Source organism: Amblyomma maculatum, chromosome 1 (assembly GCF_055883805.1).
Source record: "Amblyomma maculatum isolate TAMU_Amacu chromosome 1, ASM5588380v1, whole genome shotgun sequence".
Classification (NCBI taxonomy): Eukaryota; Metazoa; Arthropoda; class Arachnida; order Ixodida; family Ixodidae; genus Amblyomma; species Amblyomma maculatum.
The window spans coordinates 284,743,424-284,758,010 of record NC_139344.1 but is presented as its reverse complement, the minus strand read 5'-3'; the positions used below and the strand labels follow the sequence as shown (position 1 = coordinate 284,758,010).

At 44.3% G+C, this 14,587-nt stretch overlaps 1 protein-coding gene across 5 annotated transcripts in view; it reads left to right on the top strand.

Moving 5' to 3' along the window:
- The window catches only part of LOC146206722 (armadillo-like helical domain-containing protein 3), a 73,677-nt gene that overhangs the window by 46,364 nt on the left and 12,726 nt on the right, over positions 1-14,587 (top strand). For all 5 annotated transcript variants that reach the window (XM_084591518.1, XM_084591517.1, XM_084591520.1 and 2 more), the window contains exon 21: positions 13,275-13,484. In XM_084591518.1, coding sequence (XP_084447644.1) covers positions 13,275-13,484 — 210 coding nt within the window. The remainder of the gene's footprint in view (positions 1-13,274; positions 13,485-14,587) is intronic.

Genomic DNA, 14,587 nt, shown 5'->3' with positions numbered 1-14,587 from the left:
ACAAAGTCGACGCCGAGCTGAAAGCCACAAGGCTCGTCTTTTTGCCCGCCAACACGACTGCAGCCTTGCAGCCGATGGATCAGGGGGTGATCAGAAACATCAAATGTTTCTATAGGCGCCACATGATCGAGCGCATGACTTTGTGCACTGGAAACCAGAAGACCAGCACCATCACATTGCTCACAGCAATGCACATGTTGGTGCGTGCATGGGAGCAGGTCACGCCGTCCACAATTGCAAACTGCTTCCACCACTGTGGCTTTGCTGCCGGAAGTATGAAAGAAAGTGGCGACGATGGGAGTCCGGAGCCTCTGCCTGCGGCTGTGCGTGCTGTGCTGCAGGACGTCAGTTTTGATGATTACGTTGGAGTAGACAGCGATGCAGCAGTGTGCGGTGCCCTAAGTGATGAGGACATTGTCGCTGAAATTGTTGGGGAGCAGTCTGTCCCAGAAGAGGCAGAAGACGAGGACGACGACGAGGAGCAAGAGCCCGTGCGTCCATCCGCGGCAGAAGTTATGGGAGCGCTGAATGTCGCGCGCCTTTTCTTCAGCTTTGAAGAGGGGGAAGAAGACTCCCTGCGTCGCATTCGCATGCTAGAAGACCGAGTGAGTACGGTAGCCCTCAGAGAGAAGAAGCAGAAGATGATAACAGACTTTTTTGCTAAATAAATGTTTTTCGTGCCCTCCGGGCATCAAACGCCTTCATTTTTGCTCACTTTCATTAGTTCGAATTTTGGTTAATTCGAACTGGCCTGGCGGCCCCGTGGAATTTGAATTAACGAGCTTTTACTGTAAGAGAAGCAAAAATAAGAATGCGATCCCGACTAGAAAACGCGGCGCAAGGGCAGCAGATCGTGGCATGGGACAACCGAATCAACACTGCTCTGAGGCCCCTGGGGACAGACACTTCAGCCCCGTGAGAGACGCCGGTAATTGCACTAAGGCCACAACGACCTATTAGTAGGCAGAACGGGGTGGCTAGGCACCTTTTAGAATAGAGAACTGCCCTCACAAGACCGCTGAATACAATAGAGATCCACACTGACGCTACAATTAGAAATGAAAGGGTGAGTGTGGCATGGGTGGGTGTGCCAGCGCCCCAACACAACGGATAGCACACGTGCCACCTACCTGGAACAATTTTACACGCCGAGTTGCTTGCCATATGGGGAGCCATAAACACCGTTACTACAGCTGCAGCCACAAGAGATAATTTCAATGGCTATCGAATTTTAACCGACTCATATGCAGCGATTGCAGAGCTGACAGCACCAACTACAGACGACGCAGTGGCCAAGGACATCAGAAAGAGGCTGAAGTGAATGCGGGAAGTTGGAATAGAAATTCAAATTATATGGACACCGGGACATACTGGCACGGACAGGGGAAACGCAGCTGCCACGCAAGCGGGTGGGCTTGCTGAAAGGTACAATGCCCCACACTCTAACTCTATTCCTAATCCGATACTTAAATCCTTACTAAACAATGCTCACTAAAGGCTCCCCTGGCAGATCGATGATGCACTATGTACGCACCAAAATTGCAAAATAAAAAACATTTGCTGATGGTTTAACTTTGGTTAACCCTGGAGTGAAGCAAAAGCTTCATGTACATGGCTACGCTCATTGCTAAGCTTGGATTAAAAATGTTGTGTGTTTCTCCGAATGTAAAGCCGCCCAAGTAACACGCCTTCAGTGGGCCGCAATTAGCCCAGTATTGGGGAAAACTGACTCCAGCATTGGTGCAATAATGGCGTTTTATTAAGGTGCTACCTATGCCAAGGTTTGATTCAATCTACTAGACTGGCTTTCCTACAATGGCCACCAATGGCAGACTAGCTTATTTATTGGCATGCAGCCTCACTCAACAGCTACCCAATATCTTATGCCCAAGCATGCCCACTGGCTGGTATACAATGGACATCCAGCCACTGGATATCCAATACTTGCAACCAAGCTTACTCACTGGCTTTTAAGAACTGCTATCCAGCTAGCCTTATTGGTGGCCTAACAGAGCCCACCCAAGCTTGTCCACTGGCTTTGCATCGTTGGCATCCAGGCAATCCCATTATTGTTGAATGTTTGTTTTTATTGGTGGCAATTTTTTGCTTGATGGGTGTTAGCCGCAGAGGCAACTAAGGCCATCATGCGCCAAACACAGGGTTGAGTTCGCTTTTCTGCAGGTATTTTACATGCACCTAATAATATTTATACAACATGCTGAAATTATTAATGCGTACAAAAAAGTCAGAATGGTTCGTTGCCTGAATATTTATTAGGTGCTCATGTGGTACATAGTGGAAAAAACTCTAGGCAGAATTCTTTCAGATTTCCAGGACTTAACCTGCGGTTGAGTTCATTGACAAGGTGTCGGCAGATCCCAGGTTGTAGGAAGACGCCGCATTAATGGCAGCTTCAGGTGTCTGCCAAGCCAGCATTTCTAGCATGCGCCTTTTACTCTCTGTTATAAGGACAGCAGCTTTCAGCAGCCGTTGCCGATGTATGCTTGAGCAGCTTGCATATCGCCATCTTCCCTTTCGCAGAAAATATCTGCAAGTAAAAACAATAAGAAACCATATTATGTACAACTTGGGTAAACTTTTCGTGAGCCGTAAAATTGCCCACTGTTACAAAAGTTAGTGTGTCCAAGTCAGTGTGCTGAAAATGAAATTCATGGAGAGGGCTTATTTTCAGTTTGGTGCAGTAGAGTTTAAGCAAAAGCCTTTCTGACTTCCTGCGTGCATAAACAGGAGATAAGCACATTTTATCAATCATATCAGGTGCCAATGACTGACAAGATGATTAATTTCCAGTTAATATGCTGAACTGGTAAAAACAATTAATAGCTTACCGTTCGGCCAGCACAGCCTTGCATGCAGCATCAACTGAAGCAGCCCAACAGGAAATTGGCACCCAAAGGGAAGTGTAGCAACATGGCAGGGAAATAAAGCAACAAATATTTCCCAAAACCGGCTCCATTACGACCATATATCTTAAACCATACATCCATTTGCACATTATATCGATTTGCACGTCAGAATCGCTTCGGACCTCCACCAGAGTTTCCTCTGGCCTCGTCGTAATAAACAAACCCAGTTTATTAACTTCAGGCTTGCTTGAAATGAAGACTTCTTCAAAATCGGTAGTGTGAGAGTCGATGCACCGAAGTAGCCTCCCTCTGAGTAAAACAGATGCTTTCTCCGCATTAAAAGGGTGTACATACTCACACGGAGGTGCAGACTGTTCTAAGATCCGCTAGACAGGGCGAGGTATGTCGTGGATCGACCGTTTATTCTCCGAGTGAAAGCAGAGCTGCAGCCGACAACCCGCGAAGCACGTACCGCCGCTGCTAGAGAGAAGAAGGAAGAGAGAGCGCGCCAGTCATACGAGCATGGCAGGGCTGTCTACATGGTTTCATATGGCACCACAAGTTTGAATTCCACCGGCATTCACAGCACGGTTGCTGCGGCGTGGGAACAAAGAACACATACACTGCCACGGCGAAGGCTGATGCCGCTGCGTCACAAATAGCTGCCTATCTAATACAGCTAGAGAGAATGTACGTATTTTCTAAACTGTCAGAGAGAACGAATGTATTTTCTGGATTGAAATACCTTCGGTCTGGCTGCAATATGTTTTGATAATATGCCCATAAAAGCATGGAGAAACTTCCCAGAACACTGCTTAGGAAGACTCCTTTAAACGCGTGTGTTAAGTCAACTTTCGAAAAATATTCGAAGGCAGCTCCATGAGAGTTATACACCCGCTTGTACAGCTTTCGGACAAACTATACGGACAAAAAAATAACTTCCTTAATAATAATTTTATGATGAATGTTTCGGTGGTGAGCACGTATTCATTACATCATGCTTTTTTTTTGTTTCTGTAACAAAATTTCATTGCCACATATTTCCAGTGCCGAATAGGGGGGTTGCTATGATTTAAACTTCTTCAGTATTTTCTCTTTCAAATCTTCGTTACCTGCAAATGTTAAGTCCAAACTAGTTAAACAGCTGCCACAACATGTACACAACTTATAGTAAAACGTTAGGCAGCATACAAGTGCTATTGAATTAAATACACTTCATTCCAGAACATCCAGGAATTAAAGCTAAACTTTTTTTTTCTGCCAAGTGAAGGTAGAGAACGTATAGAAAATATTGCTTAAATTTTTTTTCTGTGGGCGGGTATACCTTATGACTATGAGCTATGCTGCATCAACAGCCTAAAGGGTTTGTTCATCATTCGTCTCTTGACGCCGGCATATAGGACTGAAGTGCAAGTTTAGGAAATCACAATACAAAATATGCTGCAAATAGCCCTACTTCTGAGCTTAGAAGACCACATAGGGCTCAATACAGTCGGTGCTGGCGCCGAGTTGAGGAGTCAGCTGGCGAGACCACATAGGGCTCAATACAGTCGGTGCTGGCGCCGAGTTGAGTCAGCGGGCGTACATGGCGAAATGGCGCAGCATTTGCCTTCACTAGCTTAATCTTTTTGACCTCTGTTTTCCAGCACTTGATCATATTCAGTTTCATTTCACCACGTAAATTAAATGTTGTATAAATAAAGTATTTACATGTCTATTTTCAGTCATGGACAGAAGTTTACAGGATGGGGATTTAAAGCCTCATCACTACGGATTAAGCCGAGCTGGCAGCCTATAGTATGGTTTAGTAGGTGCTACATCTTTAAACTGCCCCATTGCTGATTGCAGAAGTGTACAGTGAAATCTCGTTACTACGAACACTACATTAACGAATTTTTCAAATTAATGGATTTTTAAAAAATCCCCAGCAGATTTCTTATGTTTTCAATGTAAAACTTGTTCAGAATTACGAATTTCAAAATAACGTATATTTCAGAATAACGTACATATTTTATTTTTCCTTCTATAACCCCTTCAGGCGGCAAAAAATGTTTTGCAATAAAAAAAATATATGAACACCATTTTGTGTTCTCCACGCTTTAAATCACGAGTGTTGAAGAAACTGAAGCAAAACATTTATTCCTTCAATGTATTTTGTGCTGTCCCCATGCGGGGACAGAGCGCCTCAATACAGAAAAAACAATGCACACTACTAACAGAGCCTGCGATAGTGTTCTTGTGACAGCTGGCACAAAATATGATTAATTATTTGCTGCTTTATTTATAAGCAACTGTTTAGTGTCTACTTGGTGTGAAAAAGGTAAAAGCAATTGTTCTGAGCCGACACGCACAAAAAAATTTGCCATTTTTGACAGCGAATCCGGCACTTTGCTGTGCATCCCTCTCGGCGGCAGCGCTGAGAGTTCGGTGTGCTGACATACTCCGGCCAGTGATTGTAGCCATCATACCTAATGGCTGCAGTCGGTAGCAAATGCGGGCTAGTCTTCTTTGCAACAGGCTCAGAGTACTAGCTGCTCGGCCAAACGCGCTTTTTTAGAGGTGCTCTGTTGAACGCGATTAGGCTGTTCGCAATGTCTGTTTGAAAGGCCATCAAGTCCAAGTACTTTTCTGTGCAAGTTTCTCTGCACTGGCGTCTCTCAGGTATTCAATCCAGCCGTTGCACAGCGCAAAAGAGAGAATGTGAGAAATGACCCTCACCGGCCACTTTCTTGTTCTTGCTGTAAGGGGGTACAGTGACATCAAGAAGTCGATTTTATCGACCCCTCCCATGTACGTGTTGTACTGCACAATCACTTCTGGACATTCAATTTCAATATGTTCCTTTTTTGCCTCGCTCCATCGCTTGACTTTTCCAACGTTGCCAATTCCAATTTGTGTGGATGCTATGTTCACGACTCCATTATCTTGCCATCTCACAATGGCAATGTCTCCTTTCTCAGAAACCTTCTCATCCATGCTTCCCTGACCTTCTTTCTTCATTTCTTTGTCACTTTTTAAGCAGCACTTCAACAACCGGTTGGCTCGAATTGTACCGCTGGCAAGAATGCCTATTTCTTTCAGCTCCAGGAACAGTAGCACTGCGGTGAAATAATTATCCATGAAACACTTCAGGTTCTTTTCTTTTGGCATTGTCTCGACAAGATGCATGACAATTGACCCGCCAAGTCCGAGATGTGCATGCTGCGCACTGGTCCCTGTTTCCTTACCTTGGTACAGCTCAAAGTCATGAGCTAAGCCATCAGCGCTGCAGCGGACGAACACTTTCACCCCTTCCGGGTTTGGCTTTCCCTTCACATACTGTTTTGCAGGGACACGGCCTGTGAACGGAGCCATCTGCTCATGTATACTACTGTGTTCTAACGGTTCCAGCTGAAAGCACCGTGACCTGATGGCTTCTATTACAGGGCGCACTTTCCAAAACTTGTCCTGGCTGGCTGGGTCCCGCGACGCGTTGGAGTCTGTAATGTGTAGCGCGGCTCTTATTCTAAAAAATCGCTTTGCTGTCATGGCTTCAGCTATTGCGGGAATTCTTGTTGAGGCTTGCCAGTACATTCGAATCCGCGGAAATTTTAAAACTCCCATGAGCATGAGGATTCCACAGAAAACTTTGATTTCTTCCTCACAAGTTCCCAGCACAGTTCCATCTTTTTGGAGCACGTACATGTTAGTGAAAGTTGCAAGGTCACGAAAGAGTGTGGATGAAAAATACCGCGTAAAGTATGTCATAGGGTCCTCTGGCACTGATCCACCTTGAGGCTGGTAGGTGCAGTCAGTGTGGTTAGGTTGAAAAGCTTGGGCCACCCATTTGAATGTTGTCACCTTCTTCGACGACACATCTGGCACTTGTTTGTCCTGCGCGCTTGAAGTTCCTGGCGATGCTCCTGCACTCAGCGCAGTGCTATTTGTGGCAGAAATCTGAAACAAAACACCACATTATTTCCAAACCTCAAAAACAGAAAACAGGCATCATTACCTTATTTTGCGTATCTTCCTCGGTGTGTTCGTCATCGGAGAGATCTGCGTCTGAAATGTCGCCGCTTTGAATTCTTCGAAATATATTTTCTGCAGTGTCGTCATCTAACCTCCTCCTTTCTACGTTGTGCTTGGAAATGCCTGAAAAGATGAGATATTCTTCATGTTAGTGTGAGAGCGAGGCCGCACACTCCGAAAAGGAGCATTTGAGAACGACGGAATTGAGGCGCCGTGTCTCCGAACGGGGACGCAAACATTCGGAAGTGCATGCAAGGCTTAATACGTTTCTAACAAGGATGACAGCGGTTGTTTCACATTCATGCGACCTTATTTTCATTAAAATATGCTAACGTTTTGGTCAGCCTAAATTCGCAACAGTGAAAAATGAAACATAACAAGGAGCACTTACTCGTAGCTCCGTTGAAGGTAGTGGCATCCATGTTTTCCGCGCATTTCCGGCAGCATTTTGCTGACTTCGCGTAAGATGGCGCCACTTGTCCGTTAAGGCGGCTTAGGGGGCTTGTTCTGGCCGATTCAAAACGGCATTTTTGCTTCGACTTTTACACAGCAGGGCGTGCAAAGTTCACGTCCCCGGACGGGGACACAGCGCCCGGAGGGGATAATCTAGGAACATCAGTATAACGAATTAGTCTAAAATTAACAGCGCTGCAGTTCGCAACTCTCGTGTGAACAAAAAGAAAAAAAAATGCGCCATGGCTCGGCTGTGCCTATCATCATCAGCATATCTGGTGCTAGCTCCTAGTGCCTTCACAAAGCTGCAATTTATTGTGCAGTAATGAGCAGGCCTAGCCGCCTGCCTTTTTTCCTGTGTTGGGTGCCGTTCTACGGTCGGCCGTTCGTGCCATTCTCGCGTGCGGGACATTACTTTTTTATTTCTCGGATTATCTTAATTCCAAGTTTGTGCAAAACCTGACAGTGATTGCAGCCAGTGAAGTGCTGAGAAGATAGGAACGCAGCTTTCACTGAAAGAAATCGGCGCAGGAAAAAAAGCGAATCGGCCTCTGCAGACAGCTAGAGCATTGCCCTATGGACCGCTGCGATCATTTTGAAAGACCGAGACAAGATTTTCAAGCTTCAGGGAGCACTGAAGATGAGGTCATTCGAACTCTGATGTTCTTTTGCACATGGACAAAATTCGTACTTTCACTGCTGGTGCAATCACACATCCAATGGGATGTTGCGCAAAGTAGAAGGCGTATGTGCTGTAGTGGTGTAATGTAGTGCACGGTCGTGTTTGCTGCACGCGACAGAAGAAAATAATTTATTTCTTCAAATAAATCAGCTCTGGTGTTAGTGCAACATTTTCATTTGATGTTCTGCCTGTCTACACACGTGCCTACTGCCAAGGTACATCATTTTCATACCTAGGTTTGACCACTGGCTTATAATCGCAAATTTTTCATTACAACAATATTTCAATATAACGAATGATTTCGTGTGGTCCCGCGGGATTCATTATATCGAGATTTGACTGTATATGCTTGCATACTGCGCTGTATTTTGTTTGTATACATAGGCAACGAGCATTGTCAGCTTAAAAAAAAAAATTATGCACCAGTTTTGTTGCGTTAATTAAAAGGACGGTGACGAAGTATTCTTAAAAATTTGACGTATGAGTGGCCTCGCGCATCGTGCTGAAGCGTATAGAAGTAATGGTAGGGTCTGTAACGGGTGCGCTTTTCACCCCAGTACTAAATTTGTCCACAGTTGAGAACAGCGCAACAGTCAAGCATTTCTAAGCGCTTCATAGATGGCATAAGCCACACGTCTGACTCGATGGCAGTAACGTGCACATTGCACGAGGCATGCGTAGTGCCACCCAGTCATGCATTTCGGGGGCTTCTTAAAGGTTTGGCTCGAGAATGTCTGCTTTTATCTGATGGCATGGGTTTGTCAAGAAAATGCAGCCTTACCCCGCAGGGGTTCAGCCAGCGAAGCAATGGGGGAGGACCCTATACCAACCCCGCCCTTACTGCCTAAGGCATTTTTCTTGAATAAATGTTCTCTACTACTGTTACTATATTGGTGGTGACGTATAAAACATGCTCGAAATCCACCGCAAAGGGCAAGACAGTATTGATCGGGACGTTAAAGAATATATCAGGATATACCAGTTGAGAATTGATTGTTAATATCTGCAAGCCAGTACTGGCCAACACATGTCATGATATGGGCAGTGTTTTCCAGCTGTCAAAACCCATGCAGTGGACAATATCGACCACTATCACCCAAAATCATATACATTGTTGGAAAGTCCCCAAAACAGGGGGGATAACAACGACCAATGTATGCGAAAATATATTCAATGTAGATAAGCCATCTACAGTCGAACCCGGATATATCGAACTCGATGGGGATCGCGAAATAGTTCGATATATCGATAATTCGATATACAAAAATCGGCTTGTGACGGCACTTACGATGCCAAAAAACGATACTGTATTTGTCGCGTAATCAACCCACTCGCATAATGAACCCACCCGCTCACATGCAAGCGATCTCAGCGACGAGCAGCAGCAACAGAGCGAAAAATTTCAAACTTGTTGCTCACGAGCCACCGCGGCAGCTCTAAACAAGGTTTCTGTGTTGCCGCGGCAGAAATCGCGAGCGTTTTCGCTTGCATGTCAATGGTGCGCGTCACTCCGTTTCGGTCGTCTCATCCACAGCTCATTTCTTGGCAGCGTGCCAAGATGCTGCGCAGCGATAACGTCCGGGCGCATTTATCTTTTGATAGCTCCTGCGGTGTCGGGGAGCGAACTTGGCAGAGTGCCCGCGATGGCTTGGTTGCATGTACAAGCCTGGTTCGATTTATCACGCCGCGCTTGGGGCTGGGGCGGGCGTCATGATCGCAGCAGCTGACCGCGTGCTTCCGTTGATTCATACATGCAAGGATAAACGACTCCCGCAAAAAAAAAAAAAATAATAACTGCCGTTGCTCAACGTCCGAACAGCACAACGATAAGAAAGGATGACTCGCAGAAAGAAAAACAAAGAGAGAGCTGCCGCTTTTTAACGTCCGCAGGCACCATCCTCAGCCGCCCCGCCGCACCCAGAGGGTTCGCAACACACGCTGGAGAAAGCATCGACGCCTGCCTGAAAACGGGCTGAGCTGGCTTGGCGCATGCGTAGCGCGTGCTGAAGGAGAGAGATAGCTTGGCAAAAGGATGGGCACACCCACGCACATGGCTTGCAAACGTCATGTGTTGGCGCGCGGAAAACGATAACTGCAGATGCGGGCGCCTTTGGGGAATGGGCGCGGCGCTGCCCAGACCAGCCGTCGCCGAACTGTCCCTTCTCATTCCTTTCGCACGTGACTTTAAAACGGCAAACGGCCAAGGGTGATTGGATCGTCTTTGGGGAAGGCACACTTTCCAGTGCGTGGTGCGGAGTTCGATATATTGAACGACAGGTGAAATTAAGTTCGATATATGACGCTGCTTTCCTATACTTTTGCATGGGATTTTCAAGGGGATATTCCGTGAGTTCGATGTAACCAAAATTGTGTGCTGGCAGATGTATACAAGTTGTTTTTCTGTCCTACCTCAAATGTTTTATTTTTTAACCCTTGGTTAAAGTTAGCTTTGACACCCTGTATACAGGAAGCTCAGCATTATATAGGTATTCTCAAAACTGCCTGTGGAATAAACTTTGAACTGAACAGTGACTCTCTATCACAGTATCCTTGCTTAAGTAAACTGGCCCATTGAGACCATCATTGTATACCACATGCACATACGCACATGCTGGCAGCTTTGATGCCTGAGGTAGCAACAGTTGCTGCACTCTGCACTTGATCACGTCCTGCATGGCACTTGTGTTATATGGCGGGATGTTTGACGTCCACCTCTGTGTGAACACAGAGCTGGGCCTGCACTCAGAAGTAAAAATCATGGGGGTTTAAGCATGGCTTGAACCTAGTGATATGAGTGAAAGCTGTGCCAAGCCTTGTTATGCATGGTTTGATGGTTTGAAATATGGGGGCCGCGATAGCCCCTGTAACACCGCCTTTTTAGTCCGCGTTTTTTTTTTTTGTATTTTTTTCTTTAAGAAGGGAAAGCGCAGTATAGTTTTGGGCGGACACCTGGAATGGAGACCTACACTTAATAAAGTCAAGGTCACACCACCTTTTTGAAGGTCAAGCGGCCGTAGAGGCTTACCTTGGCTGATACACGGCGTAGCGAAGCTTTCATTTCAAAGGGTGGGATAACCCCTGTCATAACGCACTGCATGTGACATGCAGAGGTTATGGGTTACCAACGGTGGGACCTTGTTGGCGGCGTGTGATTTCTAATTCTTCTACTTTCTCTATCTTCTGTCTTAACCCATTCGCTTTTGATGACTATTTGCTTTGTTTGTTCTAAAATATTCACTTGAAATATACAACAACCGATGACACCACATGTTTGGCTGCTAATTTTTAGATAGTAGTTTTTACATCAGAGGACATTGATTGCTCACTAGCTTTGAAAATGGAATAACTGCAGGAAAAAAAATAAATTTCTTGCTGTTTCTGTTCAACACTACCTAAATGATAACACAACTGATTTTCTACTTCGATCAACCTCACCGTAACGAGTATAGTAACACTCCCCCATGCTTTCCTTGGTTTTGATGGCTGTTGGCATTCACATGTGCATGCACACACATGCACTGCACAGCAGGAGGAATTAAGTCTGTTGACATTACAGTTCCAAGTTATTGCCAGACAGTAGATACGTGGTAGACATCAGAATTTTGTGAGCAAAGCATTTCTTTGTGCATCTCTCATACACAGCTGCTGCATCTGGAAAATGCATGCAAACAGCTGATTCTTTAAGTTACTGAAAAATTTATGTCTTTTACCGTTTGTACTAATTTGCTGCTCTCAAAGGCAGCACTGTGTTCGTGGCATGTACAGTCTGTCAAAAGTGTAAAGCCCAGAGGGTCTGCTTCTTAGCCATTTTGTGTGGCTTGTAATGCATTTGAAGTGTTCTGAATTTCTTGATCGTAAGAACGTTTTTTGCCCTGCCCTCTCCTATGGGAAGGACCTCCACTAGTGCTAAATCGGCGCCACTACAGGGCTCAGAAGCATACCCCCTGGGCTCTACACTTTTGACAAAGGTTGTACCTGCATGAGGATGCAAGACTGGTACTGAAGCCTGCCTGTTTTCGTTTTTCACCATCTGTTCTTCATCACGATGTTTTTTTGCAGTGGCTCAGCTGTTACTTGGTGAGCTTGAGGGCACATGCTCAATCCCAGCCATTGTGGCCATTCTTCTATGAACGCAAGGCGCCTGTGTACTGTGCAATGTCGGTGCATATTAACGAACCTCAGGAAGTCCAAATTAATGTAGAGCCCTCCACTACAGTGTCCCTCATAGCCTGTGTCACTTAGGGATATCAAATGCTATATATATATATATATATATATCAGTCGTGCCTCGTTAATATGGACACTTTGATTCCCGCACAAAACTGTCCATAAAGCGAGTCGTCCGTAATAATGAATCGGAATTTTTTTTTGGAAAAAATGCTAAGGATGAGATCTACTTTAAAGTGTAATGGAGGCCAGCGAAGTTTGCATTAGGAGCTACAAGCACATTATCCCAGTCGCCGTTATGCTTCAAATGCGATGTTATTGAAAATGATGTAATGCAGTGGCATATTGTTCTTAATGGCGTTTCACAAGTAAATTGCTTGACTTTTACAACTTTTCATCTCCTTTGAGCCCCTGCTACATATCAGCTTTCAGTCATTTAAAAGTTGCTGAATGCGGCTTTCTACAAGGCGCAAGGTGCAGGCAGTTCTCTTCGCGTGAATTCATGCAGTGCAAAAAATTGGAATGCAGTGTAACGCATTTCGCAGTGTAAAATATGAAACCACAAACAAAAAGGGCAATCACTCAGTCATTGGCACTATGTTCATATAGTGCCAATGCCAAAAAATCCAAAAGAGAAAAACCTATTTGAAGCAGTATAACTGTTTCGTTTTCATGACTGTCCATAATAATGCGACAAAAATACATGGCTGCTGATGGGATCCCTGCATTTTCTCCTTGTCCATTGTCCAGACAGTGAGTTTCCATATTAACGAGACGTAAATACATGGAAAAAGTTTGGTCCCCAGAAAAACTGTCTATAATTCGAGGCGTGTGTATTAACGGGGGTCGTATTAACGAGGCACGACTGTATACACCAAACTGTACTGTACCATCTGTTATTGCTCTGCTAGATTTCTTTTCATGTACGAACTTGAGAGATGAGCTAGTTAATTAGCTTGGGTGAACATTTTGTTTGAGCTTATGTCTGCGAGGATCAGGAGGGGATGTAAATATTCTTGTGTTTTGTTCGGGTTTTGCAGAAAAGTGCAGCCTTTTGGAGGCTAATTTTCCTCATGGGGCATGTGTTTGTACAGCACTGATCAGTCTGCTCAAGTTCCTGCTGAGCCGGGAATCGGACTTTATCAAGAAGTACGACATCTTTCAGCTTGCTAGTCAAGTGGTGAATATCTTCAACCTGTTCATCACCTATGGAGATACCTTCCTGCCTTCGCCGGGGAGCTATGATGAGCTGTACTACGAGGTCATCCGTATGCACCAAGTCTTTGACAGCATGTATTCTATGGGTGTGTACTTACATCATTTCATTCGTCCAAAGGGGTTGCCATAAAGGTTGTAAAAGTATTGAGGTTTGGTTTTATGTAGTTGGTGTTAGCATTCTTAAGGCCCATAGTGTGAGGTACTTGTCATGTTTAGCAAATAGTTCTTTTTAGTATTGTCCAGTTGCTTTGGCTTCAAAACAAGAGCACCTGCTAGCATTCACTATTGGCACCTGGTGCATATCAAAAGAATGAGTTACATTCATTACATAAAGGGGAAAAAAAGATACACTGAGAGCCAAGGTAGAGGCATACATTCATTATGCGAGCAAATTTATTACACAAGTAAATATAGCAATTCGTTTTAACGGGATTTTGATAGCCTTGCATCATTAGGAAATGGAGTAAATGTTAGCATTCTTGCTTTAGGTTGTCTATGGGATTCTAATACAACATTTAAAAAAATTTCATTCTTTTATTGCTTGATGTGGGTGACTAAACTGAAGAAAGCGCTTTAAAAGCATTTTTTTTTTTTTTTCTGTTTCTTTCTAGTCACTCATCTATCTGAATATTGTCAAAATGCAGTGTACAATGCTGTTAAAGAAAAGAGATGCTTACTTGCTCATGGAAAGCAGAAAAGTCATCTCTGATCTATTGTGTGTCTGTTATGCTAATAAAGCCCTTTTGTGTAATTCACTGCACTCATTAATTAAAATATTCCTTTTATTTGCAGTGAAGCTTTGTTCCCAACTACATCACGTGCATTTTAAAGGCTGCCCTTGGATCAAACTTTCTGTTCTTTAAATTAATTTTCACCTCCCTTGTAGTATGAACTATTGAAAGTTGACTGCATATATTCCGGCTGTGAAGGGTGATGTGTACATTTTGTAGACACTGTAAAAATTTAAAACCATAAAGTTATCACTTTGCTTCACGAGGCACTAAGGAAATGTGGTCCATAGTATTATAAAACCTTGTAGATTTCAATCTGAAAATACAAAAAATTTTTATGATCATGCAATCTTTGGAAGAACCAGAAGTTTTCTATTATTCAGTCTGGACCTATTCATGCATCGGATTTTTTGCTTCAGAAGGGACATTTCTTATTTAAATATAAGACTTGGTCACGT